Below are 21182 nucleotides of genomic sequence, written 5' to 3'. Positions count from 1 at the left end.
GGACGAGGCAAAGGGACATGAATTTCTTTGGTTTTTTTTTTTTTTTTTAAGGTTTTGAGCTTGTTCTGTCTTGTAAAAGCTTTTGGCAGCATCTCCTGAAAGTGTATCCTGCTCTCCAGCCTTGGGCTGTGGCTCGCTGGGTTTTATGTCAGATCTCTTCGGCTGAGGGCAGGGTGGCTTTCTGTGCCTTCTCAGGGTGTCTCTTGGGCTTTGATGGGACAAATCATCCTCTGTCCCTTCCCCAGCTGGGTTCTGGCTCTGCTTGATGTGCTGAAATGGTTTTCTTGCTTATGCCCAGGACAGTGACAGTGGTGCTCGTGTATTTCTGCCAGCTCCCCAAGTTCATGCAGTGAGGCACCTGAAATGATTTCTTTCCACTTTCAGTTTTAACACAGTCCTATGGTGGAGGTGGCCAAGGGTTTATGTCCAGACAAACTCTGTGAGAGCTGGTAGGGAGCAAAAACCCAAATATTTCCTCTTACCTTTTTCCTGCTGCCACCTTGCAAACACGCCATGAGGAGCCTCACTGTAAAATCAAGTCCACAGGGATGCTCAGCCAGGAGATCCTGATCCCACCAGTGACCCCATTTCTATCACAGGCTGTATTTCTTAGAATCACAGAATGGTTTGGGTTGTAAGGACCTTAAAGACCATCCAGATCCAAGCCCCTGCCCTGGGTGGGGATGGCACTCACTAGATCAGTTTGCTCAGTGTCCAGCCTGGCCTTGGACACTTCCAGGGACGGTGCAACCACAGCCTCTCTAAGCAACCTGTGCCAAGGCCTCACCACCCTCACGGGGGAGAATTTCTGAGCTGGGGGATGCTCAGCCTGGAGAAAAGGAGACTCAGGGCTGCCCTCATCCCTCTCTGCAGCTCCTGAAAGGTGCCTGTGCTCAGCTGGGGCTGGGCTCTTTCTCCAGGCAGCGCTGACACAGCCAGAGCACACAGCCTCGAGCTGCACCAAGGCAAATACAGGCTGGATAGCAGGGAAAAGCTTTTCCCAGGAAGAGTGATAAAGTTCTGGAATGGCTGCCTGGGGAGGTGGTGGAGTCACCATCCCTGGGTGTGTTTAACAAAGCCTGGATGTGGCACTGGGTGCCAGGGTTGAGTTGAGGTGCTGGGGCTGGGTTGGACTCGATGATCTTGAAGGTCTCTTCCAAGCTGGTCATTCTGTGCATTCTTGCAGTTATTTTTTGTTTTCCCTGCCCTCACCGTGGTTCCCCTGTGTTTCTCGGCAGGCTGACGGGGAACGAACCCCTGACCATCCTCCCTCTGACCTCAGAAATGGAGGAGGCGGCCGTCAAGGCCCACTACAAGGTGTGTGACCGCCTGAAGCTGGAGAAGAAGCAGCGCCGCATGTGCCGGCGCGACCCCGGCGTGGCCGAGACCCTGATGGAGGCCATCAGCATGAGCGCCCTGGAGTGCCAGTACCAGTTCCGCTTCGAGCGCTGGAACTGCACCCTCGAGGGCCGCTACCGCGCCAGCCTCCTCAAGAGAGGTGAGTCTGGGGTCTGGGGGCTCCTCAAGAGAGGTGAGTCTGGGGTCTGGGGGCTCCTCAAGAGAGGAGAGTCTGGGGGATCTGGGGGTCTCCTCAAGAGAGGTGAGTCTGGGGGCTCCTCAGGGGGCTCCTCAAAGGAGGTGACCCTGGGGAATCTGGGGGCCTCGTAAAAGAGGTGAGTCTGGGGAGGGCTCCTCAAGTGAGGTGAGACTGGGGGGGTCTCAGGGGCCTCCTCAAGGGAGGTGAGTCTGGGGCTCTGGGGGCTTCTCAGGGGAGGTGAGTCTGGGGGATCTGGGGGTCTCCTCAAGGGAGGTGAGTCTGGGGGTCTGGGGGCTCCTCAGGGGAGGTGAGTCTGGGGGTCTGGGGGCTCCTCAGGGGAGGTGAGTCTGGGGGTCTGGGGAGTCTCCTCAAGAGAGGGGGGTCTGGGGGGTCTCCTCAAGGGAGGTGAGTCTGGGCATCTGGGGGGCTCCTCAAAGGAGGTGACCCTGGGGAATCTGGGGGCCTCGTAAGAGACGTGAGTCTGGGGAGGGCTCCTCAAGTGAGGTGAGACTGGGGGGGTCTCAGGGGCCTCCTCAAGAGAGGTGAGTCTGGGGGATCTGGGAAGGTGAGTGTGGGGGCACCTCAAGAGAGGTGAGTCTGGGGTCTGGGGGCTCCTCAGGGGAGGTGAGTCTGGAGGGTCTGGGGCCTCCTCAAGAGAGGGGGGTCTGGGGGGTCTCCTCAGGGGAGGTGAGTCTGGGGATCTGGGGGTCTCCTCAGGGGAGGTGAGTGTGGGGGCACCTCAAGAGAGGTGAGTCTGGGGGGATCTCAGGGGGCTTCTCAAGACAGATGAGTCTGGGGGGTTCTCCTCAAGACAGGTAAGTCTCGGGGGTCTCTGCACTCATCTCCTGCCCTAATGGCCAATCTGGGCGATCCTTTGCTGGTGGTACTTCCCCAAGGTCCCCCGAGGTCCCCCATGAGCTGCGTGCACGGTTGGAGCTCATCCCTGGAAGTGCAGGGCAGGCAAAGAATGTGCTAATGGGGGTAATTTATGGGCTTGCCCTGCCTGCTTCCCACTGCTGGCCCTGGCTGCTCTCCTTGGAGGCTGGAGGTGTTTGTGCAGGTCTCTGCAGCCAGCAGTTACATTTTCTGCCCATTTCTGCTGGAAATTGAGCTGCTGCTGGAGGAGAGGTTTGGGAAGCTCTCAAAGCTGTCCCCTCTTTCTTTATTATTTCTCCTGTTTATTTCTCCTGTTTATTATGCCAGTCTCTCAGGAAAGAAGTTGAGAAAATGCCTTTTTTAAGGAAATAAGGCAAACCAGACTGTTCTGTGCTGTCCTGTTAGAGGGGAAAAGGGGAACCCTGTCACAGTACAGAGCAAAACCTGCAAATGGCTGTGTGCTGTTACTGCCATGGGTGTGAGCAGTGGGTGATTCCCACACCTCTTCCCAGCAGCTCAGGTGGAGATGGCCAGAAGTTAGGAGTATTGGAGGAGAAGGTGATATTTTTAGTTATTTTCTTTGTACCACCACATGTAATCCAGTTTCTTCCACCCTCCCAGTAAAATCCAGTTCTTATTTCCTGGCTGCAGCGCCATTTTACAGACAGCGTTCGAGGGTCTCCAGGGCTTTAGCGACTTCCAGAAAACCCCACACCCAGCAATGGGCCTGGACCTGGAAGAGCCAGGGCGTGAAGTCTGTAAAGATAAGAGCAGAGGTTTGCAAGGCTAATTAGTGAGGAGGAGTAATTCAGAAGCACCAGGGCTTAACTAATGCACTGTCACTGACTGGTGGAAACAAGGAAAGTCCTTATGAAACCCAAGAGGTCCGGCCAGAGCTGCAAGACATTTAAAAATATCCCCGCATGCCAGAGGAGTCCCTGGATTAGTGGTGCCTTGGGGAAGCCAAGCACTTTCTCATGCTGACACCTGGAGGCCACAGCTCGTTCCTTCAGACCTGCCTGTCCACTGGGCAGCCCTGCCGAGGGGCACTGCGGGGCAGCCCGGAGTTAAAACCCCACAGAGACCCTCCCATCGCAGCCCTTGTCAGGGATCTGGGTGATGAATGAGAGCTCTGAGGGCCGCAGGGCTCTGCTGCTGTCTCATTCTGCCGTGGTTTATATCCCTGCAGCATCTCTGCCCTGCCCCAGTGCTGTAAATCCTTCAGGTGGTGTTCCTGAGCAGTAACACAGTGCTCCGTAAATCTTCCTCCTCCTCCAGGAGCTGCTGGTTCCTGGCTCAGCATTGCAGCAAGTGGTACCCCAGGGCAAAGGCTGGCATGCATCACCCACTAGGACACAGCTTTCCAAATCCATCGCTGAGGGCTTGCTTCTCCTCCTCCAGGACTTTGCAAGGAGAAAGGAGAAAGGGGAAAAAAACCCACTTTTTTCACTTAAAAGTTTTTCCCTCTGTGGGGAGAGAAACTTTTTTACACTTTGGTCACCAGACCAGCCCTGGCTGCTGGTTTGCAGCTTGGGCTGATGCAGCCCCGTTTCTTAAAATAACAGGGGATTGTTTAAGGGACTCGTTATCCTCTTTGGATACTCGTGCACAATTTTGGAAATGGCTGAAACTGGATAGCCAGGCCCGGCAGACTGTCAATGCACTGGGGCTTAGAATGCCTGCATTGATTTAAAGCTCATTATCTTGTTACAAAATATCTTGGTGCAATCAAATAGTGCGTGGTGGAGATGGCTTTAAAATCTGGCCAGAGCCAAATGTCACATGGAGCTCGTTGGGAGCTGTGAGATGATCCCCGTGCTGATGGGCGCAGGGAATTCGGGAAGCTCTCAGTGGTGGAGAACGGGAGGAGTCGGGACAAAGCTGGTGGAAAGGGAGAAGCTGGCAGATGAGCTGTTCCTCCTGGCTTTCTGTCAGGTCTGGAATGCCTTGTGGTCGCACGGCGCTGACTTTCTGCTGGGATTCCACGACCGCTCCGAATTCAGCGCGCTTCGAGCAGGGTGGAGAGCTGGGGCTGCCTAATTAATCAATTAAGGCTGATGGCTGGGAGCTAAGTGTGCAAGGCCAGCTTGGATGGGGTTTGGAGCGACCTGGCATAGTGGAAGGTGTCCCTGCCCAGGACAGGATGGATCTCAGGGTCCCTTCCAACCCAAACCACGCCGTGATTGCAGGCTCAGACCTCCAGGGCAGGGTTTGCGCTCCCCATCCCATTGAGGATTCTCTGTTTGACACTGGTGCCTCTTCATTCTGTGTAGCTGTGGCAAGAGTTCTGCAATCCAGGAGCACAGAGACCTGGGAACATCTGGTTTTGGTAGTGGTATCCCTCTGACAGGCATGTGGGCAGTCTGACCTGGGGTGTGACCTAGGAAAAACAAAGCATTTCAGTGAAAAAACGTGGTTTACAAAGGATGAGAGATGCTTGGCAATTTCTACCCAGAGGAGTCATCTGGGTACCCATGAGTTTTTGTCGTGTGAGTTAAGAATTCTCTCGCCACCTCCAGTGGAGTATTTGCAGTGCTGAAGGTGTTTTTGGGCTGTCAGAGGAGACGGTCTGACTTCAGGAAGAAAACAAAATTTGTTATTTTAACTCTCTCCACTCTTTGTGGTGTCCTTAGTGGGTGTAGAGTTGAACCTTTTTTATTTTAATATTGTTTCTAGTGAGGAAAAGGTTCCTGTTCTCCTTTTCCAGGTGAGCAGTAGAATGATTGGGTAATTCCTACCACAATCTGGGAGGAAGTAGAACCTCAGAACCCTTGAGAGGACCAAGGCTCAGTCTCCTGGGGTGGATTTTCATCAGTCTTCCTGCTCCTGGGAGTGTTTTGGGAAGGCAGACTCTGGGAATGGCCACATGAGTTTGCTTGGACTGTCATGAACCTCCCAAGGAACAGTTCCAAAAATGACCTGGCAGTGTCTCTGCATGTCCTTGGTTGACACACCAGCTCACAGATATATCCACTACTGTCACCATCCACTTGTGTTATTTTTGAGTGGGGGATTTCTTGAGCCCCATCCAAAGCTGTTCTGGAATTGCATCTCAAATATGCAGTCGTTTACAGCTTCCATAGCTGGAGAATGGGTGCTATAAATACTGCCATGTTTGCTTTTTATTTCTGGCTTTTATAATTTGGATTGAAACCCTGGGTCCCTCTGGGTGTCATTTGCCTGTTGGGGGTGTGGATGCTGTCACATCCCTGCAGGTGAGTGTGGGGGTGCAAAGGAAGGCTGTGCATGGGAGGTTTGAGGTGTAAACTGGTTTTTTTTTGAGTGAGGTGCTGTGTTGGGTGGCACATCTCCTGCTTCCCAGCCCTCAGGTGTCATCTGTCAACAATTCTGCCAGTCTGGAGTAGGACCCAGTGATTTGATTCAGGAGGAGAGGGAAGAGTGAGGAGGATTGGAAGTCTGTGCTGGGTTCCTGCAGTTTGGTGTCCCCTTGGTAGCAGCAGTGGTACCTCCATGTCCTGTCCAACTCTTCATGGAGTCAAAGCTTTGAGGGGACCTCAAAGCTCATCCAGTTCCACCCCCTGCCATGGGGAGGGACACATTCCAGTAGACCAAGCTGCTCCAAACCCTGTCCAGCCTGGTCTTGGACGCTTCCAGGGATGAGGCAACTCTTGCTCAACTCTTTCCATTTTCAGGCAGAGCCTGTGAGTGACACAGAGTGACAGCCACCGAGCTGGCCAGATTCCATCTGGATTCCTGAATCCTAGCTTGTGCCACCTCTGTCCATCATTCCTTGCCCTCCCCTGTGCCCTGTTCACCGTCAGTGATGCAAGTAGAGCTTGCCATGCTTTGAGGGTATCAAAGCTTTTGGCTTTTTGGCTTTAGGCTTTTCCCAGAGGTGCCCAGCAGTGCCCCAGGAGGAACGGGCAGGAACTGGTGCCCAGGAAATTCTACCCGAACTTGAGGAAGAACTTCTTTCCTGGGCAGTGACTGAGCACTGGTGTGATGTCTCCTTCCCTGGGGGTATTCCAGAGTGGTCTGGATGTAATCCTGAGCCCTCCTGTGGGATGGCCCTGCTGGAGCAGCGAGGTGCCACCAGATGCCCCAGCATGGTCCCTTCCAACCTTACCACTCTATTACTCGGTGACACAACTCACACTCTTCTCCCGATAGGTTTTACCTCCATTTCCTGTGTTTTTTTTTCCTTTCTTTAAGCTGCAGTTAGAGCCTCTCCCTCCTGTCCCTGCAGGTTTTAAGGAGACAGCCTTCCTGTACGCCATCTCCTCGGCGGGGCTGACCCACGCCATGGCCAAGGCGTGCAGCGCGGGGCGCATGGAGCGCTGCACCTGCGACGAGGCCCCCGACCTGGAGAACAGGGAGGCCTGGCAGTGGGGAGGCTGTGGGGACAACCTCAAGTACAGCAACAAGTTCGTCAAGGAGTTCCTGGGGAGGAAGCCCAACAAGGACCTGCGAGCCAGGGTGGACTTCCACAACAACCTGGTGGGCATGAAGGTGCGTTGAAGGCGCCGCGGGGTTTTGGGGGGGTCACGCTGCTGTGGGGTTTTGGGGGGAATAATGCTGCTCTTGGGTGTGGAATAGGAGTGTTGGATGTGAAATGGATGGAGTGGTGCTGCTCCTGGAGGGGAGAAGTGTGAGTTGTGGGATTATGCCCTGGTTTTTACTGTGCAAAACCATCGGAGAGGGACCAGAGGGAAAGAAATGGGACTGGCCAGGTTTAGGAAATATGAGGTGGAGACAAAGATTCTGGTTTCCCACATGGAGGAGAGTGTTTCACACCACAAAGGGATGGAAAGACAGGTTCCTCAGGCTTACGTGAGGTGGGGTTTTATGCTGCCACAACACATCCTTGAGGGACACTTCTCTTGCAGCAGTTCAGTAGAGCATGGACAGTGTAGCATCTGCTTGGCTTTAAAACTGGCTGGAGAGACAGCTGGCAGGGAACCAGGGTGGAGGGATTAATTTCTGGCTGACCTCAGACCCAATAGTCCCTTCAGTTTTGTCTTCTGGCAGAAACCTTCTGTGTCACCTAGAGCACAGAAACCTCCTGTGTCACCTGGAGCGGGAGACGGTGCTTGGTTTTAGAGCCCCTTTTTATACTTTTCCCATCTTTATCCTTTCTTCCTGCTCTTTACACCTCCTCTGAGGCTGCCTAGGGGCCTCCCTGCAGGACTGCCAGAGTTCAGGAAGCATTTGGATAATGCTCTGGGGCACATGGTGTGATTTCTGGGTTTGTCCCGTGCAGGGCCAGGATTTGGACTCGATGATCCCTGTGGGTCCCTTCCAGCTCAGCATTTTCCGTGACAGATGTAAAGGACAAAGTGTCTCTGAGTGCTGGGTCATCCCAGCAAGGGGAAAAGGAAGAGGCTTTCCACCTTCTCCCATAATATGCTTGGCTGTACCTAGCCTAGAGTTGCTCCAACACGAAAATCCCTCAGATTGGCCAGCACAGGTGCTTAGGATCAGTGTTTCATTGCACCAACCTCCAAGGGGGACATACTGCAAGGCCAGAAATAGCCCTCGAGCCTTGTTATTGTCTGTGTGATTGGATGCGGGCTTGGGGCTGGGATGGGGGACCTGGGTCTCCAGTTTCCCAGGCAAATGCAGCCCAGCCAGTTGTGCATTCTAGGAATGGCCACCCCAGCTCAGTTGTTGCTGTGTCTATGTATAAAATGTCATTCCTCGCGACGGAATTGGGGCATCGGGGAATGCCACCAGCCAGGGCTGGCCAGCAGAGTGTCTCCCCCTCTCCCCACTACCAGATGCTCCTAGACAGCGCTGAGATCAGGATTAGAAATATCCTGGATTTAGCTGGTGTCTGGTTTTGGCTGACAGCTTTCCTGCTCTGGATTAAAGGGCTCAGTGTCTCTGAACTCCTGTGGCAGCTCTTTGACGTGTGAAACAGCCTTTGCAGGATGACAGAACTTGTCTCAATCCTTGTGTTGGTTGCTCTGTCCCATCTTTTGGAGTTGAGTGTGTAGCAGATGGGATGGCAGTGGAGAAGGTGGCCCATGGAGGCTGTGATTCCATGCTGGATGTTTCTGTGAGATGTCCTGGCTCTCCTCTCATTCCAGAGTCACACAATACATTCTCATCAAAACCTCCAAGGATGTGACTTTAGCTGCCACTGGCAAGTCCTTGTAGCTCCAGGAATATCCACCAACAGTGGCAGGGCTAAAAACCTCCCAGATGGGTTTGGCCCATCTCCCAGTGTTCCCAATCCCAGGAGCTGCAGTCAGGATGTCCGTATGGCTGAGGCCACTCTTGGATTTAGGATTTGTGTCCTTAATTATCATCTGTGCTCTACACTGCATGACTCTGAGCTAAACGAACTCCAAGGATGAGCGGGAGAGGTTGAACCTTCCCTTCTGTGTCCTGATCCTTGTGAGTTAGCTCCCAGGGGAAGATGCAGGACTCTCCAGCATCCTCTGCCTCCACTTCCCTTGGCACAGTGGGACTCTGGCCACTGGCAGTGGTTTCACAGTGTGATATCTGCAGCTAAACAGCTGAGTAACAGTTGTGACGGTTGTCCCGACACCGAGAGCCCTCCTGGCAATCCAAGTCACAGACCTTTGCTGCAGGTCAGTGATCCAGTGTTCCTATTTTCGTCCACCCACAACGTGTCTGTCGAGTTGGGATTGCTGTGTGACAGCTTTCCTTTGCCTGTTTGCGGCAGCAGTTGAAATGATTCCTCTGTTTGTGCTGCTGGATATAATAATGCATTGTGCCATGGCGTGGTTGAAAGCCAAGCCAAGCAGCCCACCAGGCTCACAGCACCACCATGGAGCCAGGCAGAGAAGGAGGGAATGTTGAGGAGGAAGCTTTCAGGAGGGTGGTGGTAGAAGATCCGGAGAACACACATCTGTATGGGCAGGATATATGACCCTAAACCCCTGGCACAACTCAGTGTCACTAAGATGCTGATCAGAGATGAGGACCCAGGCTGGCTTTGTGACAACAAAGTCAAAACTTGCAGTGCTTGCTTCAGATTCCAGAATATTGGAACCAGTCTGACCCTCTTGATGGGGTGGATGGGTTGTCTTTGGCACTGCTTGCTTTCAGGTGTGGATTAATATCAGGTTTGATCTCTGTTCTTCCTCCTGTTCCCACTGCAAGTGCAGGGATGAGAGGATGGAGGCTGAGAGCACTACTGCATTCCTTGCTGAGTTTGTGGATATTTTCCTTGAGGAAGATAGTGAGTTAAAGATGATTCTCAGCATGTTTTCTGTGTCTTCAAAGAAGCTGCTCACCAACCAACTCCTGCCATAAAGACTGCCACTGTCAAGTAGGGTTTGCTCACCCAGTGACTGCAGCAGTCTGAAACCACTTTGGACTAACCTAGCATGGTTATTGGAACAATAACTCATCTGGATTCGATTTGGGGTGGATCAAAGGCAGTATAGGGGTGCAGACAGCCTTGATTTGTGCCATTTTGGAGCTGAGCAGTTCAGAGCTGGAGTTCTTGCAGTGTGTGGATGTGTGTGTTCGCTGAGGGAGTGGAGAAGCCTCTACGAATGATACAGCACAAGGTTGGTGGTCTCTCACTGATTCTTTACGTGTCATTTTCCCCATCTAATTACTCCCAACCATGGCAAAACATACAAATAGTCCCTTGAGACCCGGCAAAAAAAAAGGACCTGTGCTGGACTGACTAATTTGGCAAGCAACCCTCTCCCCTCCTGGTCACCACACCAGTTTCTCCATGGTGTCACACCAGCAAACAATCCCTGTATTTCTGCGAGGGTGACATGATCCTATCCCGCCTAGTTTTAGTGTCTCTTGGTAGACGTTCTCATTTAATTATGATTTTACTTCTGCTTTTTACAACCTTGATGGGCTGCCTGTAATTCTGCTGCCACCAGTGAAATAATCACTGAACATGTTGTGCCCGTGGTGGCTCACCAAGTTATATGATATGACCTCAGTGGTTAATGAAAGGGTGAGCTTGTCTAGTGTGAGGATGAGGTAATTAGACCAGGACTTCTCCAGCCTTCTCTTTATTGAAAAGCAGGAGCTCTGAATAGACCACTTATTAAAAAAGCAATTTCCCTTCCTTTGCCAGATCTACTCTCCCTCATTCAGCCATTCTTTTCGAGGGGTCTTGGGTGGAGAGGGTGTTTTGGGGGGAGATGTGTGCGTGGAGGGGATGGGGGAGAAGTCAACTGTATTAAAGCTCCATTGCCAGCAATGAAGTTTCTGAGTTATATTAAATGAAGCCCAGGCAGCCTTGCTAAAGCTCTCATCTTCTCTCTATCCTCCCCCCTTTTCCCCCTTGTACACACAAGTGCAGCCCTCTTTTGTAACCCATTAATGAAAAGGCGGAATATTAGAGCACTCAATTAGTTCCACTGGGCTTGAGTAAGTGATGTTTTAATTAAATTTGCCCAGTTTCTCAGCCAAGTATCATTAAACATGACTTTCCAACTCCCTCTCTGGAGCGTTGCTAAGTTTCTTAATCCCAGGAGTGCTGACCTCTTCCAGAGGTATGTCTGGTCAAGCATGTCTTACAGATCCAAGGGGCACAATTAAAAGGGGCTGCTGTTACCCTAGCAAAAAAAAAAAAAAAAATTATCATGTTCACACTGCCTTTTTCCTTCATCCTTCCAGAAGGAGGGACACAAACCTTTGCCTGAAGTCCTTGTATAACCACAGTTGTCTTGAGAGCTGAGAGCGTTTAATACAAAATTAAGGGGAGGTAGAGATGGAGCGGAAGAAAAGATCTCTCTTCGAGCAGTTTCCTGCTTTGAAACTGGTTCCTTTCATGAGGCTTCACTGATTTTTGCACAAGATGCTTTGGTCTGTGCAGAGCAAGTGTTTCTGAAGGATCACGGAATCCTGGAGTGGCTTGGGTTGGAAGGGACCTTAAAGGTCGCCTTGTCCCAACCCCCTGCCATGGTCCTTGTCACCCTTGTAGGCTTCAAGTCCAGACCCATCCTGGGACAGCTACACCTGAAACCATCTGGGATGCTCTGGAGAGGTGCCTGCACTTTCCCTTGCTGTTGACTTGCTTATTTTGGAATTCCATCTGAGGAATGGCTTTTCCCCCCAGGCAGTGCTGGCAGGGATCTCTCTGGAGGGCTGGAGATGCACTCTCCATATCAGGGAGATGTTTGCCCAGCTATCATCTGTCTGAGGAACTTCATGAGCTATCACATAACACGTTATCAGAGCATGCCACCCTCTTCATTTCTGGAGCTCCGTTGGGCAGAGGGGGGAAATTGAGACCCAGAAAGATTAAGTGACTCACTAAAGGTCACACACAGGCGGAGGGAGGCACAACTCTCCTGTTGCAGAGACAGTGTTTACAAGCACTGACCATCCAGTCTCACACAGTTCCTGCTCATTAACACAGTTCCAGTCCAACTCCAGCTTTTGCTGCACCCTCATGATGTGTAATAATTGCTATTTTGGAGCTTAATCCGCTTGGTGCGTGCAAAAAACCCAAAAGACAAAAAGTATCCTTCTTGGCAGTTTTTTAGGGATGTGTTTGCAGTGAGAAATGGGGCATCACATGTTTACCAAGGTACAAATCAAACCCAGCAAATAACAGCCTGAGAAGAGCTCTTAATGTACAGATCAGTTTTCAGGGCCACCACTGGTATTAATTGCTGCAGGTTATGACAGGTAGGAATGCCCAGGCGTGCTCTCTGGATTTTCCTCTCCTTTCAGGCTGAGAATGGCTCAGCCAAAGCCTTTCTTAGGCCTGGAAATCAATACTGTGGAAAAAAAATTGCTTGCTGTGTCCCATAAGTGATTGCAGTTGGTTGTTTATGTGGAGCTTTTTTAGCATGGGAAGCATGCTAGGAATACTGAGCATGGGGAAAATACTTCTGAAGTTCTCAGTTTTTAAGTAGGGTTATGTTGTTCTATGCTTAAATGTTTGTGTTTTAATACCTATGTCACTAAAATATGAGTGTTCCTATTTTTTAAAGAAGGAAGGGTGGTGGGAGGGGAAAACTGTTCCGAAAAAGCAGGTTGAGAACAGGCTGAAAAAAGGTGGTTTGTTTTTTTTTTTTAACAAGGTAGAAAAAAACAGAAAGGACAACTTCTAACAATCTGTGAAACTTTTATAGTTCAGCCAGTGGCATTGGCCAGTGTGAAGGGACAAGTCCGGTCCACTGGTTGTGTGTGGGGACCGTGGCTGCTGTCCAAACAAACATTAATACTTGAGCTGAGAGAATGACTAAGCCTATTTAAATTGAAGAGGGCTCCGTGTCCGGGGGATGGAGGGGATTGGATTTGTGGGGAAGCATCCCAAAGCCCTTCCCCAAGCCGGGCAAGGCTTTTCCCTGGATGAGCTGCCTGCGGGGAGGGTTTGCTGCCTCCTCTCCCCCAAACCATAGCGAATGGTTTGAAGCCTTGGAGCCACAGCCCAGCCATGACGACAGCGGAGCAATAAGCGAGGAATTCCCACGGCCGGGTGTCCGCCCTGGGCTGCTGCTGCCCAGACAAGAGTTGTCTGAAAAAAAAAAAAAAAACCACTGCCAGAGCCCCGTGACCCAGCTGGGAATGAATGGGAATCCTGTCCTCGGCGTTTCAGCTAAAACACTGAGAAATTGTGTGTTGCAGCATGTCTGAGACTGATCATGACGGGGGCACTTAGTCTGAGCTTCGCGGCGCACCATTGTTGGGAGGAAGGATTACATGTTGCATAGCAATGCTCTGCTGTGATCCCTTTTCCCCATGTAAAGCCAGTTGGGAAGGCAGTCCAGCAGCGCTATCTGATTTCCTCCGAGCAGGAAAAACCCCAGGAAAAACGGTTCTGTCTTGCTTTGTGTTTTCCTCATTCTGCGTTTGTCGGTATTGGGTGTTCTCACGGCAAGGTCAGTGGGAATTTGTGTTCCTAAGTCAAGCTAAAAATCCTTATTTTCCTCTCAAACTGTTCTGTTTGATACTGCCAGACCAGTTGGTTGTTCAGAGGAGAGTGGGAGGACAGAATTCCCATGTGTGATGCTGTCCCTGACCCACCACTTGTCTTTGTCTGGCTTTGTTTTCATGGTTGGAGCTCTCTACAGCACACAGTACAATAAGGATGCTCCTTGTTGCTGCTGCTTCTGAGTTACTACAACCCTGCTGCTGTGTGGTATCTGTGGAGTTAGGGCCATGGGGAGGATGAAATATTTTGTGCCTTGGATGGAAGCTGAGCCGTTCTGCTTCACATCTGTGACAAAGGTGCAGGTGGCCACATCCTTGGTGTGGATGAAGTGATTATTCAGTGGTGAGTTCAGAACAGGTTCAGGTCTGTGTAGGATGGAGGCAAATCAGGCTCTGAACTGTGATGAGCCTTGAAAAGAAAGCAGGAGCTACCACAGCTCTTCAAATATGATTTTGTATGGTAAAACCTTACTCTTCCTCATCTAACCAAGAGTTTTTGGGAAAAAAAACGGTGTTTTTCTATCTTGGAAGAAGGATAGAAGACCTTCAGGTTTGAAAGCATGATCCAGACATTTGTCCCTGGATCCAGCCAGCAAAGCTTTCTCCAAGCAACCTGCTGACTTGGATCAGTCTTGCTCTGCTTCCTGAAGAAATGAGGTGGATTTAAGTGTCTCTGACAGGAGCTTGCAACAAGAGGAGGAAAGGTCGTTGTGGAAGCTGGGGAGCGGGATGGGAACCAGAAGGGCTTTGCCAAGATTCATTTTGGCTCGTGGGTGGCTGGGGCCCGGAGGCAGCAGTTCCCCATCACGCAGCGCCTCGAGGAGCTGCAGCGTGACTGACAGCAGCAGGGGAGGCTGCCTGGGCAGGGAATTTTTCTAGGATTTTCACTCTTGCTGCCTCGTAACATTCTTGAGCCCTTCCCGGTCCTTCCAGGAGAAGGTTTACGGGGCGGTTGGGATGCACCGCGCTCGCACGGCAGCCATAGGAAAATCCACACGCTGGATTTCATGAACTGGTGCATTCATGGGGATGGGGACAATGGAAACCTTTTATGCTTTGGTCCACCAGAGCTGTCCCAGCCACTGCTTAACAAGGAGCTAGAAGCAAGTCAGGAAAATCCAGACTGGGGTTCATGTGGAACTTTTTTGGGCCCAGATGAGGAAAATAGAATTAAATTACCTAAATACACTTATTAGTACCCTTTGAGAGACCTTTATGCTGCTGCAGGGACAGCTGGTGTGAGGAGAATGTTTTAAAGCACTTCAGTTAGTGCTAGGTGGAGATATTTAAACACCTGAGTTTGGCCCAGAGGGCGGGATTCTGCTCACAGAATCCCCTGAACTGAGGTGCCTCTGTGTGGGCTGGGTCCCCAGGCTCCTGCTGGTGATAGAGATGTGCTCAGCTGTCAGTGGGAGCCTGGAGAGCTGTTCAGTGGAGCAGGTGTTTGCCTCACTGCAGGCTCCTCCCCTGCTTTGGCTGCCCTGACTGCGATGAGAGTCCTGAGGTGTTCTCAAACTGAGGTGTTTAAACTCAAGCGTTTGCCTCGGTGAGGTCAACCCTGGCTGGCTGATGTGATTCAAGTGCCTAAACCTACATGCTTACACCTGACTGAAGGTCCTGTGCCATCAGCCAGCTGCCAATCCATCAGGATCAGGTTTTCCAACATGTGTTGGGCTGTATCCACCAGCCCCACGTGGTCGCCTTGGCTGTAGTGCTCCTGCAACGTCAGCACTCCCACAGAGCTCCAAAGAGGTGGCTCCTGACAAGAACAGCCCCCACTCCAGGTTCCCTTCCTGAGTTTCATGACCCTGTCTTGTTCAATCAGCTCCAAGCCCAGGAGCACGACTACAAGCCGAGCCAGTTCCTGTTGGTTTCTTGCTTTCCCAACTCCTGTGCAACGGGGGTTGTCTCCTTTTCCAGGTGGAGCAGATGCAAATGCGCTGGGGGAGGAGGAAAGGTTGAGGAAAGCCTGAACTGATGAATGACTGCAGTGTGCTGCCCTTTCCCAAGTATCCCAGCAATTTCTGCCTGGTTTGCTGATGGTGTGGGCGTGAAATCAGGTGGAGGAGCTTTGTTTCACACGAACTCAGCTCTCACTTCTGGACAAGCAGTGAAACGGGACTTTACACGAGGGAGGGGACGGGTGAGGGTTGGGGTTTTCCCCCCCGCCTCGGTGTTGAAATGTGTTCTGCACGCTCTTGTCTGACATTGTGGGATTTCTTGTGGACTTGGCGAGACACTTTGGCACACAAAGCGTGACAGCCCTTACCCAAGCCATCCCAGCTGAGCGCTATAACCAGCAACACATCTCCCCCTGTAACCCGTCACCGCTTTGAATGCTACTGTGTATTATTGGATTGCACTTGCAAAGGTCTTTGGCTGTCACAGGAATGAAGTGTGACCATTGGACAGGCTCTGCTGAAGGCTGCATTATGCATATTGTCTTTCTAAAAATGTTTCTGGAATATCACAATTGGGCCAGGCCCCAATTCCGAGTCCATGACCTATTGCACGGTTGCACATGGGGCTCAGCAGGATTTGTGCAGCCAAATAATTAAGAACCGGATGGTCGGGAAATGGACTGCAGCCAGTCCTCTGCTGTCAGGAGGCCACAGCATAGCCAGATGCCATCATGGGCACGGGGGGAGGTTGATTTCTTCTTGTTTAGGTACCGTAGATGCCCAAAGGAAGGGCACTTTCAACAGTACTTTGGTACCTTGTCAGGACCCAGCTCTGTCAAACCAACTCTGTTCTCACCTGCTGTTTTAAGGGCTGGCTGCACATTACCCATTTAAAGTCAACAGAACCTAATTTTGGGGAAGGGGCAGGGTGGGAGAATTAGAAATACAAATTTGAGTTTGTAATCTGTGGACAAAATGCGGGGTATCTGTGGCTGTCCAAATAACATCTCTGCTCTTGTGTTGCCCATGGGGGTACCCCAGGTGTAAATCTCTCTCTGGAGGGGGGGAGCTGGAACATTCCAATGCTGTTTCTAAGTAGATGGATGTGGCTTTGTGCCATGAAACTTCTTTATTGCGGTTGATTTGAAAAGGATGGGATCCTTTGTTTAGCATCAGTCCAGTTGATGGTGCTAAACTAAGATTGCTTCTTCTTGTACTTGGGTTTGGGGTCCTGTGGTATGGAGAAGATTCCTATTGTCCACACTTCTGTTCTGGAGCATGTGTCACCCCACCTCTTTCCATTTCCTTCCACTTTTATATCTTATCTACTTATTATTGACAAAGATAAATAGGTGTTATGTATTAATCTCTTAGTTGTATCACAGTTTCAGATCTCTGTCTACATGATGAGTGGCAGCACTGGACAATCTTTGTGCACCTTTCCAGTATCTTTAATTAGCCAATTAAGCAAAGTTTTTGCAGGTGGATGTCATACTCTGGGAACTGAGATACTTTAGAAGTATTTCCTGTGGGATGTTTTCTGTCTGCTTCCAACAGATATTTTTTGTATTGTCATCAACTTTGTGTCTCTGAAGCGTCTTCTAGAAAATATCATGTTTTACTTGATGCTTTGATTTCCTCCGCCATGACTGATTCTCTTTGGGGCCGTGTGTGTGTCTGCAGGTCATCAAAGCCGGCGTGGAGACCACCTGCAAATGCCACGGCGTGTCCGGATCCTGCACCGTCCGAACGTGCTGGAGGCAGCTCTCCCCCTTCCACGAGATCGGGAAGCAGCTGAAGCAGAAGTACGAGACCTCGCTCAAGGTGGGCAGCACCACCAACGAGGCCACGGGGGAAGGCGACATTTCCCCCCCTAAAAAATCCATCCCCGGCCACAGTGATCAAATCCCAAGGACTACGGATCTCGTCTACATTGACGACTCCCCGAGCTTCTGCCTGATGAGTCGGTATTCCCCAGGGACCTCGGGACGGAAGTGTTACAAGGACAAGAACTGCGACAGCATCTGCTGCGGCCGGGGCCACAACACGCAGAGCCGGGTGGTGACGCGCCCGTGCCAGTGCCAAGTGCGTTGGTGCTGCTACGTGGAGTGCAAGCAGTGCACCCAGAGAGAGGAGGTTTACACCTGCAAGGACTGACGCGACCTGCGGCTTCTGCTGCACGGCCACCCCCGGGGATGGGCCAGCTTGGAGAACTGCCTATGGAGACAAACAGGGTTTGATTGACCTTCTGGCATCTGGAAGCTATGTTGAGACATAAGCACTTTGTAGGGTACAGGTGACCCAGCTGTGTTGCTGTTTTGTTTTGGAGTTTTTTGTTTTGTTTTGTTTTGTTTATCCTGTAGACTGAATTTTCATGAGGTCCAACCATGTGGAAATAAGTGCCTGTCACACTGGGGTTAGACACCAGTTGACCTTCACCTTTGTCGTCTACGTAGTTTGACGGATCATTTCTCCTTGGAACGTTGTTTCAGCCATCCTCCATGAACTCCTGGGCTAAGAGATTCCCTTTGGCATGAACGTCCTGTACTTCTTAATTCCTGGAGCTCACCCAACTGCCTAGAGAGCTGAGCAGATACATAAGATCTTTCTGCTTGGAGTGTGGTGGTGCCAGAAGCGGACATTTATTTCTCCTAAAACTGGAGAGGGATTTGTAGGGAATGATGGGTTCTTCCAGTGGAGTTTCTGCACGTGGAGCAAACCAGGCTCTGACAGAGAGACTCACTGGGAGCATCAGCTCTTTAATGACAGCTCCGTATCCACGTGCATCGTCACCACGTACAGCTCGGAAACGTTGGGTCCACCACGCTGCAGACAGAAATAGATGCAAGGAAGAGGTTGGGAAGACAGCAGAACACCAGACGTGCCTGTCTCCTTCAGTCCAATGCTGTTCTTTATTTAAAACAATTCACCCAAATGCAGGCTCTTTAGCACTATCGCTGTCTTAAATTTAATTTTTTTTTTTTTTTAAACCACTAGATACTTTTGTTTCATTTTCACTTCGCGCATGATTTCTTTTTCTCTCCTCTTCCCGCCTCTTGCTGATGGAGGTCAACCTGTGGTAACTGCTTCAGAAATCCCAACTGGAACTCGTTGAGTCTTACGCCAGCTGAATTTGGACGTGTTTCTCTTGAGTAGGACAAGAGGAACCCGAGTGCCTCTTGGAACCCGGGGCTGTCTTGCCTTGTGGAGCAGCCGTTTTGGCCTGGATCAGACCTCTGGAGGAGTTGACTTTTCTTTCCTAGGTCATCATTCCATTTACTCTAAACCATGGCAGTGGTACATGACACAAGCTGTATGTAAACCCTATGACCTTAAGATGATTTTTTTTTTTTTTAACCACTAGATCGAGAACTGTACTTTAAAAACACACCTGCTAAATCCTAACAAACTCATGGATTTGGAATAACCAATCGGCACAGAGACAACAGACAGAAGCCAGAAATTTGACTGCAGGGGTTGATCGCTCCAACGCTGTGAAACACATGACAACCTCCAGCATTTCTTTTTCTCTTGGAAGAGGAGATTTACAATCCAGGACTTGGCGTGCCAATATTCTTCATGTAAAAGTGGATTGGAGGCTGCCAGCAAATTGCCTGAATGAAGCTTTCTAAGGAAAAAAATGGGGAGCAGAGGGTGTTTTGTTTGATTTTTGGTAGCAATTTTTGATTGTCCAGTAGTAGCAATTTCCACCGAGTTTCTATAAGCCATTGATCTGGTGTTCAAAAGAGGAGACTATCAAGCATTAGTAAAAATTAGTTAAAAAAAAAAAAAAAGAGAGCAATTTCCCCAGACAAACCTTTATTTTTCAAAGTCTTTTTTTCCTTATTTAATTTTTTACCCCCCCAATTGTAGCCACTAATATTTAAGCTGTTCATATGCATATACTGGGAAGAGAAAAGACAGATTTGGGGTTTTCCTAGTTACAAATGCCTGCAGTCCAGCCTGGCTCGTTGGCATCAAATCTTGAGGAGGGGGCAGGGGGATGGACAGGGTGTTACTGTTTAATAGCACCGTGGCTCTGCAGAGTGAAGCAAAATGTCTCTTTTTTGGTGTTTCCTTATTTGCTGTACAATTCTGGAGGTCAGGATAATGCTGGAGAAGTGAAGGTGGAATCCACAAGTAGAATTCCCGCCTTCCACCCACCAAAGCACCAGGAAGGTCTCACAGCTTTTGGGAAAGTCACCCCTGAGCAGTTTATCTAATGGTTTAAAAAAATAAATTGCCTAGAAACCTATTATTCAGTGTGCATATATAGATATATATGCACTCCTTGACACATAAATATATATATATATATAAATATTGAACATTTATTTATTGTAAAGCCCTTCAGAAGGACCTTCTTATGGTTTCAATGTGGTATTATGTTAAATTCTCTTTCTCCCTCTGTCTCTCTCTCTCACACATCTGTGCAAACTCACTGTTACATTTTTGTGTGTTCTAGAATAGCTCTTCCCCTTCAAAGTAAAGCCAGATCCAAACCTGCTCAAAACAGGAACTTTGGGGTCTGAATTACTATTTCTGGCTCCATTCTTTCTTTTTTTTTTTTTTCTTTAAATCTATTCTTAATTAAAGGATGGGCCGCAATTTACGTGCATTATTATTATTATTATTATTATTATTAATTATTATTATTATTGTTATATTTAAACCATGGGCCTCATTTTCCTCCTTTTCACTGGTGTCTCTGTCTCCGTTGACCTCGCTGGAGTAACTCCACATTGCACTGGTGTGAGAGGAGAATGAGTCCCTAGAAGCAGAAGAGAGGGGAGTGTTGGCATGGATATCCCGGCCAAAAAAATGCTGGGATGGGATGGGATGGGATGGGGTAGGGAAGCTTGGTGTGTTCAGCAGTGTGGGAGAGAGAGAGATGAGTGGGAAATAAGGCAGATTGTCCAAGCTTGTCTAGAAGAAAGCAGCAAAGAGTGAATGAACTACTGAGTGAAAGAGCTCTTCTGTGTATTATAACTCACGCACTGAAGCCTGGATGCTTTCTGTAAGTATTTAAAAAAAAAAAAAAAAGACAAAAAAGAAAAAAAAAGACGAAAAAAATTTACAAAAAAAAAAAAAAAAGAATAACAAGATAAAAACCACCACAAATTGTATTTATGTTCATGTGGATATAGTACTTGCCTGTTATATATTGTAAATAGCAAGGTTTATTCTCCTGTGGTTAAAAAAAAAATTATAAATAACGAAATAGTAGCGAGGCACATGTGTTAAATGTATAGGCAGTGTATAAAATATACTAACACTCTGAAATCAGGAGAACTTGTCTTCTTGGCCTTTTGACCTAGGGTGGTAAAACAAATGTGGGTTATTTTTCTTCTCCCCCCTGCACCACGCTGTGGGTGTGTTTTGGGTGGGGGGTCTTTAGTTCCAGCGTTTTCCAATGTTTGCCTTATCGTTGAAGAAGGAACGGGGGCAAAAAGCCTCCTTTTGGAAAAATCCAGTGGAGCTTAAGTAGGAGCTGGGAGAGAATCTGTCAAACCATCTCAAAACCCTTTGGAGTGCTAGGCCTGGGTTTTCTGATGGTGAGAGATGTGTTGGAGTTGAATTAACTCGTGGAGTACGAGTGCTACTCCATCCACAAGACTGGCAAACCCTAAATAAGAGACTGGGATCTCCTGTATAAAACACTGGGGAGTGTCCTGTACAACTTTTTTTTGTCCCAGCTGGATTAAACTGGATTTTTCCAGAGAGGCTGATTCTGCCACCACACCATTGGATCTCCAGTGCAATTCAGTGAAATTGCTCTGTTTTGTAAAACTACTTCAGCGGTGGATTTGGGTCCCTGAACTTTTTCATAGTGTCATTTTATATATATATATATATATATATATATATATATATTAAAAAAAAGTGCAAAGCAACTTTCCCCCTTTTTCTTATCCCCAGAGAAACTAGATTTTGCTCAGATGTAACTGGAGAAGGACAGATGGGTGGAGGGGAGATCTCTGGTTCCTGACCCCCTTTCACCCCCTGTCCCCCCAAAA

General features: G+C 49.5%; 1 protein-coding gene across 1 annotated transcript in view; it reads left to right on the top strand.

Annotated features, from left to right (window-relative positions):
- Positions 1–20208, top strand: part of WNT9A (Wnt family member 9A) — a 58475-nt gene extending 38267 nt beyond the window's left edge. Inside the window, exons 2-4 of the mRNA XM_038128753.1 lie at positions 1239–1498; positions 6621–6883; positions 16849–20208. Coding sequence (XP_037984681.1) covers positions 1239–1498; positions 6621–6883; positions 16849–17322 — 997 coding nt within the window. The 3' untranslated portion in view covers positions 17323–20208. The remainder of the gene's footprint in view (positions 1–1238; positions 1499–6620; positions 6884–16848) is intronic.
- Positions 20209–21182: the final 974 nt, after the last annotated feature.

This window comes from Motacilla alba, chromosome 2 (genome assembly GCF_015832195.1).
Source record: "Motacilla alba alba isolate MOTALB_02 chromosome 2, Motacilla_alba_V1.0_pri, whole genome shotgun sequence".
Taxonomy (NCBI): domain Eukaryota; kingdom Metazoa; phylum Chordata; class Aves; order Passeriformes; family Motacillidae; genus Motacilla; species Motacilla alba.
This window is presented reverse-complemented; position numbering and strand designations above follow the sequence as displayed.